This window comes from Carcharodon carcharias, chromosome 25 (genome assembly GCF_017639515.1).
Source record: "Carcharodon carcharias isolate sCarCar2 chromosome 25, sCarCar2.pri, whole genome shotgun sequence".
NCBI classification, from domain to species: domain Eukaryota; kingdom Metazoa; phylum Chordata; class Chondrichthyes; order Lamniformes; family Lamnidae; genus Carcharodon; species Carcharodon carcharias.
This window is the reverse complement of record NC_054491.1, coordinates 44,174,285-44,186,923: the sequence shown is the minus strand read 5'-3', so window position 1 is coordinate 44,186,923 and position 12,639 is coordinate 44,174,285. Positions and strand designations below refer to the sequence as shown.

General features: G+C 42.5%; 1 protein-coding gene across 7 annotated transcripts in view; it reads left to right on the top strand.

The window, feature by feature from the left end:
* Positions 1–12,639, top strand: part of LOC121269532 (rho GTPase-activating protein 32-like) — a 524,870-nt gene that overhangs the window by 441,283 nt on the left and 70,948 nt on the right. For all 7 annotated transcript variants that reach the window (XM_041174188.1, XM_041174184.1, XM_041174187.1 and 4 more), the window contains one exon: positions 2,384–2,533. In XM_041174188.1, coding sequence (XP_041030122.1) covers positions 2,384–2,533 — 150 coding nt within the window. The remainder of the gene's footprint in view (positions 1–2,383; positions 2,534–12,639) is intronic.

Genomic DNA, 12,639 nt, shown 5'->3' with positions numbered 1-12,639 from the left:
TCAAATTCTGTCTCCTGATGTGATAGCCAGATCTGCTCAAACTATTTCCACTCTTTTTTGCCTCTCATTAACCCTTGTTTTGATTTTGTGCCCAGTATCAGGCAGTCATTAAGTTCTCCATTCTTTGTGTCAATAGGAAAAGTCCGATTTGATCCACAAAGGTGGAAGGAAATGAGAGTTTCCTCAGGAACTTTATAAAGGCATCAGTCTCCTGATCCAGCAGGATCTCTTCCTCCTCCGATAACCAAACACCAGTTAGAACCAGAAGCCTCTCCATATGGGACTCCATAGCATAATCCAGCAATTTAAATGCTTGTACTGACCAAGTAGTTTCCAAATTGAATTTCATTTGTCTTTTGTACAGTCTGACAATCTGTTCTCCAAAATCTGTCAAAACTTGACCATGTTTCATTGGCACTTAACAGATCAAATTTCTTGTAAATTTCATCCAAGATCTCAAATAGTAGGTCCAAACTTTAATCACTAACCAACTGACCATCTCTCAATATGCCTTACTTCTGTGATTAAAAACAAAAAACTACGGATGCTGGAAATCCAAAACAAAAACAGAAACAGATATACCTGGAAAAACTCAAGCAGGTCTGGCAGCATCAGCGGAGAAGAACACAGTTAACGTTTTGAGTCCTCATGAGGTCATGAGGACTTGAAATATCAACTGTGCTCTTCTCCGCCGATGCTGCCAGACCTGCTGAGTTTTTCTGGGTATTTCTGTTTCTGTTTTTGTTTCGCCTTACTTCTATATTTACTTCTTTCAAGAAGTGACAACACCATACCTGTTTTCCTATTTGATAAAGTTATGAATAATGTATAATTTTTAAGCTGAATTTATGTGTGTGTGTGTATATATATGTATATTTTTTTTGTTAAAGGTAAATGATTTCATTTAGGTTTTGTTTATGAACTTTGGTGTCTGGATAAACATGTGACTAAAAGGTTTCAGGTCTTTTGGTTTGTTTGTATACATACATGTTTAATAAGGTTTTACAAAGTCCTCAAGTTAAAGTTCTGGGAAATGAAACAAAACAAAAATGGAAAGAGATTTACTGTTGCCTAGCGACAGTGATCCAGTGACATTGACAGAAAAAAACAGGAGCTGAGAGGGGGAGAGTTCAGAGTGTGTGTGTGTCAGAGAGAGTAGACAGAGATTTTCAGCTGTCTGAGAAGAAAAAACTACAAGGCTATTGGAACAATAGTTAACTGAATAATCAGTTATAGGGCTCAGAAAAGTGATCAGCTTAGCGGAGGTGCGACTGGAAGACTGAGTTTAGGGAATTCATTTGTTTGCTCTGTAGTTGAAGAAACAGTGAATTTAGATTGCAGCTTTTGGGTGTCTCAGGGAGAGATATGATTTGGCTGAGAAGCATCAAGTGGATGCTTAGGAATTCACCGGAAGCAACCCATTTGCAATTATGCCAGTCCCAAGCTTTGTATCAAGTTCGTGGTGTCTTTAAAGATATTGCTGGGATAAAAGTATAATGGGAATTTGAATCGTCATCTTCTATTTGTTTTGAGATCTTGCCAACCTTTTTGTCTGATGTAATATAGTTCACTTTTCTTATTTTAATAAATATTTTATTCTTTGTATTAAAAGTTCATTAGGAGACTCCTGTGAATTTGTTCAGTAACTTACCTCCACGTTTCTTAAAAAAAAATAGGAACTACCAAGCCACAGGCTTCATTCTGGGATCTGACTTGTTCAATATTAATATCAGCTGGAATCATAGCAATAGGGACATAATGCATGCCTACACATGCTCCATGTCCTATACCGCAACTCTCCCTTAGTAGCAGGTTCTATATCTCTGCTCTTGCATGTTTTTTCCACTCAGATATCTCTTATTATAGTTCACTACAGTCCAGCTCCACAGGTACAGCAGCTGTTAAAGCAGACTGTTGTCCAGCCATGTCTTCCAGCTTCTTGATAAAACAATCCAAAACTAACCCCAGTCACCTCTGGTACACCATTTTTACCCCCTGGATCGTCAAGGAACCTTGTTCAATTATGATTCTTTCCATTTTATTCTCGCCTCTTCTGGACAAAGTAGGGTAAAATAGTGATTGTGGAACAGGAGTTATGACTGATTTTTGTAAGCCATCCTCCATTGCCCAGCAGTCCTGAGACTTACCTGTAACTCTCTGCCACTGCACAGACCAGCAATTATAAATGAGGCTTTCCTGGTTTATGCAGCTCGTTGATCTGTAAGAAGTGTCTTTACCTATTGAATCATTGTAGAACCCTTTGTTTCCTTATTATAATTTGTCTCTTTTCAACCACCTTGCAGGTGCCTGTAGTTGTCAAAATGTTCACTCTGCTGTAAAGTCAAAATGTACTGAATTTCTATTTCTTTCCTTTTTGTTCCAGTTTCAAAAAAACACGGCAAGCTCATCACCTTTCTGCGCACCTTCATGAAGTCACGGCCAACAAAGCAGAAGCTGAAACAGCGAGGAATCCTGAAGGAGCGTGTGTTTGGCTGTGACCTTGGTGAACACCTGCTCAACTCTGGTCATGATGGTAAGGCACAAAAGTGCAGGAGTTACCTGGTGGAGTTTATATAGCGATTATTTCACTGGTAACTGCCATTCTGTTATTTGTTCGTGGTTTTCCTGTTGAATTACAGCTGTCTACTTTGAGCCTGTGAGTGAGTGACATGTGTTAGTGATGTGTTAACCTGTGCTGTGGTTTCTGATATTTATGTTTTATGCAGATGAATGTTCAGTCTGGAAAAAATTTAGATGTGTTTATCATAGAATCATAGCATGAATACAGTACAGAATGAGGCCATTCAGCCTGCTGTGTCCGTGCTGGCTCTCTGAGAGAGCACTTAACAGCACTCACCTAGTCCCATTGTACTGCCCTATCCCTGTAGCCCTGCAAATATTCTCTCTCTGGATGCTTATCCAACTCTCCTTTGAAAGCCATGATTGAATCTGCCTCCATTGCACATTTGGGCAGTGTATTCAGATCCTAACCACTCACCGTGTAAAATTGTTTTTCCTCATGAGGCCGATGGTTCTTTTGCCAATCGTCTTAAGTTGGACATCTGTGGTTCTTGATTCTTATTCCAACGGGAATAGTCTCTCTCCATCTACTCTAACTTAATCTTAGTTCCTCTGGACCATGCGGGACAATAGACAGTCAGCCTCTGTCACAGGCCTGGATCTATCACAATCTCTTTCGCTAAAGCTCAAGAGATGTCCCACTCTTGGAGGATGTACTTTGCCAGGTCTTCTTTGGCTGGCCCAGTTTTCTTTTTCCAACTAGTGTCTATTTTACCTCCACCCTGGTGGACGATATGTCCTGCCAGCCTCAATTATCTCTCCATCATGATGTCCTGTGAGTGCCTCTGACCAGCCCTCTGTAGCACTTCTTCGTTGGCGATGCTGTCTCTCCATGTAATGCCCAGGATCTTATGCAGGGAGTGCTGGTGAAACTTACCTTTGCTGTTCTCTTCCATGTCTCGCTGGCATAGATTGTGGTTGTTATTACTATGAACGTGTAGAGTCACAGCTTCATGGCTGTGTTTATTGTGTTGGATGCTCAAACCACGTGCAGCCTGGAAGACCGATGCTGCTTTGCCGATTCTTGTATGGATGTCGATCTCTACATCACCCTCCCTGGACATTTTCTTCTTCGGTAGAGGAAGTGGTCGACGTTCTTGATATTCTGTTGCCCAATGGTGAGGGCAGGGCATTGTTGCCGTCCAGCTGTCACTGTCTTGGTCTTCTTGCAGCCGATGCATTAATCAACTTTGACGCTGCTACTCTCAAGACTGGTGGTCATATCTCGGAGCAGCTGCGACTCTTCAGCCAGCAAGACAATGTCGCCTGCAATTCCAGCTTCATCTACCAGTAGTGTTGCCAATGGATGGCAAAGTCTGCACCCACTGTCAGTTTCCTCATGATCAAATCAATGACCAAGAGGATAAGGAATAAAGAGTATGCAGCTTTGCTGTATTTCTGTAATGACTTTGGAGTCGTGATGCCTGTGCTGGTCTTCAAAGCAGCAACAGGAGTCATGGTATAAGGCTTTGAAGGTGTTAACATAGCACTCTGGGATGCTGTACTGTCTCACTATGTACCAGAGTAACTGCTGATGGATGCTAGCAAAGGCCTTCTTGAAATCAAAGAAGTTGATAACAAGAAGCCTCTGATACTCTGGGCCCTGCTCCGTTCTGATGTTCCTCAGCATAAAGATCTGCTCACAGCATGATCTGCCACCCCAGAAACCTGCCTATTCTTCACGGAAGAACAAGATGTGGAATCTGTTTAAGTTGAGCTAAGAAACAGCAAGGGACAGCAAACAATGGTTGGAGTTGTTTATAGGGCACCAAACAGTAGTTGTATGCGGCAAGGTATTAAGCAGGAGATTAGAGAAGCATGTGGTAATACAGTAATCAGGGTGACTTCAATCTGCATATAGACTGGGTAAACCTAATGAGCACTAATGCTATGGAGGACTAGTTTCTGGAGTGTGTTAGGGATAGTTTTCTAGAATAGTATGTTTAGGAATCGACTAGGGAACAGGCTATTTTAGATATATTATTATGTAACGAGAAAGAGCTAATTAATCTTGTTGTAAAAGAACCTTTAGGGATGAGTGACCATAATATAAATTTCACATTGTGTTTGAAAGTGAGGCCGTTCAGTCTGAAGACAGGGTGTTAAATGTGAGCAAAGCAAGTTATGAAGGTATGAGGGGCAAATTGGCTGAGGAGAATTGGAAAAATACATTAAAAGGTATGACGGTACACAAGCAATGGATAATCTTTAAATAATTATTATATAGGTTACAGCAGCTATACATTCCTTCAAGGCACAAAAACCCAAAACGAAAAGTCAGCCAACCACAGCTAACAAAGTTAAGGATTGTATAAGATTAAAAGAAAAGGCCTATAAAGTTGCCAGAAATAGTAGTAAATCTGAGGATGGGAGGATTTTAGAAAACAGCAAGGGATGACCAAGAAACTAGTAAAGAAAAGGAGAATAGAATATGAATGCAAACTTGCAAAAAAAAACCCATAAAATCGGACTGTTAAAGCTCCTATAGGTACATAAAAAGAAAATGTTTGACTAAGACACATGTGGGGCCATTACAGGCAGACTCAGGAGAATTTATAATAGGAAATAGAAAAATGGCAGAGAAGCTAAATTATTACTTTGTGTCTGTCTTCACTGAGGAAGGTGCAAGAAATTTCTCAGAATTAGAGATCCAAGGGACTAGGAAGAATGAGGAATTGAAGAAAATTAGTAAGAGGTTTGTATTGGAGAAAATAATGGACTGAAGGTTGATGAGACCCAGGACCTGATATTCTACATTCCAAAGTGTTGAAAATAGTGGATGCATTGGTGATCATTTTCCAAAATTCTGTAGGCCTAGAACAGTTCCTGCAGATTGGAAGGCAGCAAATGTCACCACACTACTTAAGATGAGAGGGAAAGAGAAAACAGGGAACTGCAGAGCTGTTAGCCTCACATCAGTAGTAGGGAGAATGCTGGAATCAATTCTAAAGGATATGATATATGGACACTTGGATATTAATGACCTGATTGGGTATAACGTGAATTTATGAATGGGAAATAATGTTTGACCAACCTGTTGGAGTTTTTTGAGGATATTACTAACAGATTTGATAAAGAGGAGTTGTTGAATGTAGTATACTTTAATTTTCAAGAACTCCTCACATGAGGTTGGTCAGCCAAATTTAAAGCACATGGGAAAAGAGGTAATACAATAGCATGGGATTAAGCATTGGGTAACAGGCAGAAAATTGAGTAGGAATAAATGGGTCATTCTCTTGTTGGCAGGCTGCAACTTGGCCCTTAGTGTTCACAGTATTGTAAGGAACATATCTTTTTATTTTCTGTTAGACTGTGGATTAAAATTGCAATGACTGCAGTTTGAAAGACGTGTCCCCTGGCACAGGATAAGACTTATATACAATGTTGCAGCCCTGGAACAGAGTGTGCCATGAAAGACAGGATAGTGCCTGAAAGGAGTCCTGGACCAAGGGAGCTGCCTGGTAACAATGTTTTAATTGGCTCCTGACCAGGTGACCAGGTTTTGTGTGAGAGCAGTGTAGCAGAATAGCTCCTAGCCTGAAAGGAACAAGACCTAAAACCTCTTTCTCTTGTGTGAGGAAGATTCCAGTAATTCCACAGTAATAGCTAGCTGGCTTTTCTTCTCATATCTCTATAACCTGCTCTCTTTCTGAAAACCCCTGTCAAGAGGCAAAGGGGAAAATCACTGTTAGAGACACTGAAAGGCAAGTGCTCAAGCAGTGAACTAAATACTGAAAGTGCTGGAAGACTACCTTGTGTCATCAACAAGAACTGAAAGGAATTTGGAAGACATCAGTCAAAATCAACCCATTGAATCCTGTTCTCCAGAATTGGTGCTATTGAACTGTTTTATCCCACCCTTAAAATCCATGTTTTTGCCTGTCTTGTGTGTCTTGTATGTGTATAGGGTTTTAAGAAGGGGTAGAGTTTAGGTTATAAAGTTAAAAATTAGCATTTCATGTTTCTTTCTTTTTGCCACTGTTTACCAACAGTTTGTTCAATAAACAGTTATTTACTTATTACATTTACAAACCTGGTGCTCATGTTCTGTTAATCTAAATTAAACAGGTAGAATTGGAGCAATCTGGTGGTTTGGTCAAACTTTTCACATTTGTCGTGGCTTGGGGAACAGTGGTACAGCGCACTATCCCCAGTGAGTCGTGACAATATACATCAAAGATTTGGATGTGGGGCCAAATGTAATATTTCCAAATTTGCAGATGAAACAAAGCTAGGTGGGATTTGTGTTGTGAGGAAGATGTAAAGCGGCTTCAAGGGGATTTGGACAGACTCAGTGAGTGGGCAAGAACATGGCAGATGGAATATAATATGGGGAAAATGTGACGTTTTCCACTTTGGTAGGAGAAGTGGATCTGCAAAGTATTTCTTAAATGGTAAGCAATCAGAAATTGTAGATGTACAAGGAGACCCGAGTGTCCTTGTCAATATGTCACTGAAAACTAACATGCAGGTGTAGCAAACAATTAGGAAAGCTAACGGTATGTTAGCAAGAGGTTTTGAGTACAGCTGTAGGGAAGTCTTGCTTCAGTTGTATATAACCTAGGTTAGACAGCACCTGAAGTGCTGTGTGCAGTTTTGGCTCCCTCACCTTAGGAAGAATATTATTCCATGAGGGAGTGCAGCGAAGGTTCACCAGACTTGATCCTGGGATGGCAGGACTATCCTATGAAGAGAGATTTGGGAAACTGGGTCTGTATTTTCTAGAGTTTCGAAGAATGAGAGGTGATCTCATTGAAACCTACAAAATACATAAAGGGTAGATGCATCTAAGTTGTTTCCCCTGGTTGGGGAGTTTAGAACCAGGGGACACAATTTCAAAATAAGGGTGAAACCACTTAGGACCGAGATGAGGAGAAATTTCTTTACTCAGAGGATTGTGAATCTTTGCAATTCTCTACCCCAGAGGGCTATGGAAGCTCAATCATTGAGTCTGCTTAAAGCAGAGATTGACAGATTTCTAAATACCGATGTCATAAAAGGAAATGGGGTTTGTGTGGGGAAAAGGCATTGAAGTGGATGATCAGCTATGATCGTATTGAATGGCAGAGCAGGCTTGATGGGCTGAATGGCGTACTTCTGCTCCCATGTTCCTAAGTTCCTATGAAGACCTTTCCTGGTACTGCATGCCCTGCCAGTTATTGCAATCGCTGAGGTTCCCTTTCTTTGCAGTTTGACAATTACTCTTCATCTCCAGCCATCCAGGACACCCTCCGCAATCCAGATCTTGTTGAAGAGGTCCGTGAGCTCTGTCATGGCGGTGTTCTCGTCATGTTTCAATAGCTCTGCTGGTATCTCGTCGATCTCAGGTGCCTGGCTGTTCTTCAGGTTCTTTGGACCTCTGGTCTGGCATATTCCCCCAGGCTTGTGCTCAGTTATTGAGGTGTGGTGCTGTCATCGAATTTGAATGTGGAACTGGGCTTGGGCTGGCTAAGGATCTTCCAAAAGTGTTCCACCCACCTCTCCTCTTGTCCCTCATCCACAATAGCGTCCTGCTGTCCTTGCTCTTGATTAACACAGTGGTGTTTCTTGCACCAGTCAGTTCCCATATGATCCTGTATAGCCTCTTGGAGTCATTCCAATTTGCTGCTTCTTGTGCCTCCGTGCCTTTTAACTCTATCCAGCTTCATTTGTCTTTCCTGCAGCTCTTCCTCATGGCTTTATGCAGCCTTCTGTACTTCTCATTGTCTTCTCGTCATTGTTCAATGTTCTTTTCCTGATCCCTCTTTCTCTTCACCCGCTTTCTTTCATCAGTCACCTTGCACATTGGGTCAGTGATCCATCGTTCTTTCTTGTTTCCTCTCTTTCATCCAATGGCGACTTCTGAATTCTCCATATCTTCTTTTGAGGATCTCCACAGTTCCTTGATGTTGCCCGACCTCAGTAGTACTTTGAATCTGTTGGAGAGGAAAAGCTGGAAAGTGTATGACAAGTCCTTGCCCTTCAGCTTTTCTATTGCAAATGGCCACTGTGTCTTCATGATTATTGCCTTCAGCTTCAGGTGGATCTTGCCTAACACAAGGTGGTAGCCCCTTCCAATGTCAGCAACTTGACATGTCCAGATATCTTCTTTGGATGACTTCCATCTGCTGATGCATATATAGTCAATCTCGTTCAGGGCGTTAACATCTGGAGACCCCCCCATGCTGAACCCATTGCTGTTGCCAGAAGTCCAGCAGATGCTCGCCATTTCCAATGAGCATACTTGCTGACCTATGGGGCCCAAACTCCTAGCATTGAGGTCATCCAATCAGTAGCTTGATATGATAGCTGGGTACCTCACCCACTTTGCCCTGTGATTGATGGTAGAATTCATCTTTCTCCCCCTCTGTGTTTGTCTCTGGCGTGTAAACTTGCACAACAGTGACTTTGACGTGCCCTTGTGTGGAATCTGGCAATGATGTGTTGATTTACTGGTTTCCACCCAACTAACACTTGTGCTGAACATCTGCTGAGTATGAAGCCAATTCCATGGATATTATTTTCTTGCCTAGAGTACAGGACCATAACAGCCTCACCGCTGCTTCATCCTTGTCCTGGACACCGTATCTCGCTGAAGCCTAAGATGTCAAGTCGATAGGTCCTCACCTCTTGCAGAAGCTGAGGATCGTCCCACACCAGAAGTGTGTTCAGACATTCCAGCTGCTGGCTCTGGTGATGTTTTTGGTGTTGAAGATTGGGTTTGTCGGATTGGACTTTCTTTCGGCTTCCATCCAGTCCCGTCACACATACATCTTCAGATATGCCATTCTCTCTGTGCCGGGGTTTGCTGGTATGGCCACTCCTTGTTGTTTCTATAACAGTGATGTGTTTTTACAGGGTAAGAGTGCTAGCTCCACTCTCAACTCTCCTTATTTACCGAAGCTGAGGACTGGCTTCCACAGTGTTAGACTCTGTCTAGACCCCTCATAATTTTGAACACTTCTATAAAATCGCTTATCAACCTTCTCTGAGGAAACAATCCCAGCTTCTTCAATCTATCCGCATAACTGTAGTCTTTCATCCTTGGAACCATACTCGTGAACCTTTTTTGCACTCTCTCTAAAGCCTTCAGATCCTTCCTAAAGTGAGGTGCCCAGAATTGGACACAATAGGTTAGTTGAGGCTGAACTGGTGATTGTTAAAGGTTCATCCTAACTTTTTGCTTTGTACTTTATGCCTCTCTTTATAAAACCCAGGATCCTTTTCAACCATTTTCTCAACCTTCAACGATCCCTGCACATTTGGCCCCCAGGTCGCTGTTACTGAATTGCACCCTTTAGTTTATATTACCTCTTCTCATTCTTCCTACAAAATGTATAACTTGGCACATGTGGCAGATGAAATTTAATGCAGACATGTCCACCCATTGCACCAGCCTGTTTGTCCTCGTGAAGTCTATCACTATCCTCCTCACCATACATATATTGGCATGTTTTGTGTCATCTACAGATCTTGAACTTGTACCCTGTACATCCCCAAGACCAGGTCATTAATACAGACCAAGAGAAGCAATGGTCCCAGTATTGATCCCTGTGGAACCCTATTGTCCACCTTCCTCCAGTCCAAAAAACAATCCTTCACCACTGCTCTTTGTTTCCTGTTACTCAGCCAATTTAAAATCCATGCTGTCCCTTTTATTTCATGGGCTTCAACTTTGCTGCCAAGCCCATTATATAGCACTTTGTCAAAAGCCTTTTGGAAGTCCATGTACACTACGTTAATCACATTACCCTCATTGACCCTTTCTCTTACCTTTTTGAAAATCCCAAACCGTTAGTTAAATGAAATTTGTCCTTAACAAACCCTTTGCTTAATTAAGCCACACTCCTCAGAGTGACTTAGTTTTCTTCCGGATTATTGTTTTTAAAAGCTTTCCCACCACTGACTAGCCTGAAGTTGCTGGGTTATCCCTGCACCCTTTTTGGGTAAGGGTGAAAAATTTGCAATTCTCCAGTCCCCTGGCACCATGTCGTATCAAAAGAGGATTGGAAGATTATTGCCAGTTGCTACCCTTACTTCCCTCAGCATCTTTGGATGCAATACATCTTGGTGATTTATCAACTTTGTACAGCCAGCCTATCTAATATATCGTCCTATCAATTTTTAGCCCATCCAGAATCTCAGCTACCTCTTCTTTCACTGTGACTTTTCAAATGCTTCCATGGCCTAGTTCTTCCCTATCTTCGTAACTTCCTCGAGCCCAATAACCTTCCAAGATCTCTGTGCTGCTCTAATTTTGGCCTCTTGCACATCCCGATTTTAATTGATCAACCGTTGGCGGCCATGTCTTCAGCTGCATGGTCCCAAGCTCTTGAACTCTCTCCTAAAACCGCTCGGCCTCTCTACCTCTCTCACATTAAGGCAGCCCTTAAAACCTTCCTAATTGGCCAAGTTTTCACAATCCTGCCTTTATATATCCTTATGTTCTTCGGGCTCAGTCTCCTTTGAAGCGCCTTGGATGTTTTACTCTCTTAATGCCATTATATAACTGCATATTGTTGTTGTCCAAAGAGCAGTTGATTGTAACAGAAGAGCTTGTTTGGTTTGTTTGTTATGTTGAGGCCCTGTGAGCCTGGCAAAGATACTCGAGAAGATACTGCTGAAAGCACTGATCTTCAGTCAGATAATTTGTTAAGCGACAGACTCTGATGTATGAAAGCAGAATGCACACAATATGTTTCTATTACATTCGTGGGAAATCTTTAACACAGCAAAAGTACCACAATTCAATGACTACCTGGCCACCAAGTTCAATCTAATAACGTTATTGTAGGCAAATGTTTATCTGGTTCAGTACCTGTCAAAATATATATGGAATAATGGTTACAATTTACTATCTGCTCGACTGTCTTCAAGATGCTAATAAGGTGCATTTGTTACGCTCATGCCCATCAGAATAGGTTTGTTTTTAACTCGTGTATTGTGCTTGTGGTTTGGTTTCAGTGGCAGAGCCTCATTTCTTGCAGTTCTGAGCCTGTGCAGCAATGACTGTTCCTCCCATTGCACAATTCTCTCTACCCGTGCATGGTGTAATGTGGAAAATTGATTTATCAATATTTAGAATGAATCTCAAACAAAAAGCTGAAGTGATTGCAAGGTCTGATGTTGGAGTGTGTCAGTGAAAGAGCTTTGAATCATGATCACAATTTGCCATTGAAGAATTTATTGGCTTAGTTGGGCCTGCATAATGAGGTAGTCACTTTTAAAGGTTGAGTGATTCACTCCCCAAACCTGCCCAGTTAGCTGACTGCAGCTGGGGCATTGGTGGGAAAACTACAGTGCCCCTTGGCCAGGGGAGGGGAAATTCAGCCAGCTTTCTTTGCCATCCTGTGATCTGTGCTGGAAACTATGGACTGAGGTTTCACCTTGAGGTGGAGTTGGCTTTGGAGATGGGCGTGCCTTTCTTCCAGCATGCTCCCACCTCCAGCCTATTTCCAGGGAGGTGACTTCTGAGGAGTGATGGCTGCCTACCTGCCAGCAGTCGAAAGCCAATTAAAGTGTCAGTTGTGGGCACTCTTCACACGCCATCTGGATTTTCCAGATCACAGACAGGCCCCTCGATGTGGCTGGAGCCTGTAGATGGAATAGTGGCAGCCTCCGGCGGCAGGCCAGAGGGGTGGAAGGGTGGCCAGAGGCGCATCCTACAAAGCATGGAGCCACTGGGCCTGTGAGAGCCACAATTGCAATCGTGGGCCATCGTGTTAAGTGGCTTCCCTCTGCAGTGATGGCCTGGCAGCTGTGGCCAAGGTATATTTTGTACCATTTACAAGTCTACACGTGGCACCTCCATATTGAGGCATCCTTTTAGTTCCTCCCAAACTACAAAGGCTGCACTCACCTCTACTGGTGGGGCTGCTGGTTGCCTAGACCCCCAGACTCTCTTGTTGGCCCTCTCAGCTGCAGAGCCCATGTGCCATCTTTAATTGTCATGATGTACTCTATAAAGTGAGAGCAAACCCAGAATCTCCTGTACTCTGATTCAAATTGGAATGTGCTCTAGATTGGACCCTGTTGGCTACTCTGCGTGCAGTATTCCTGGAGTGAGGCCACTTGCAGTCT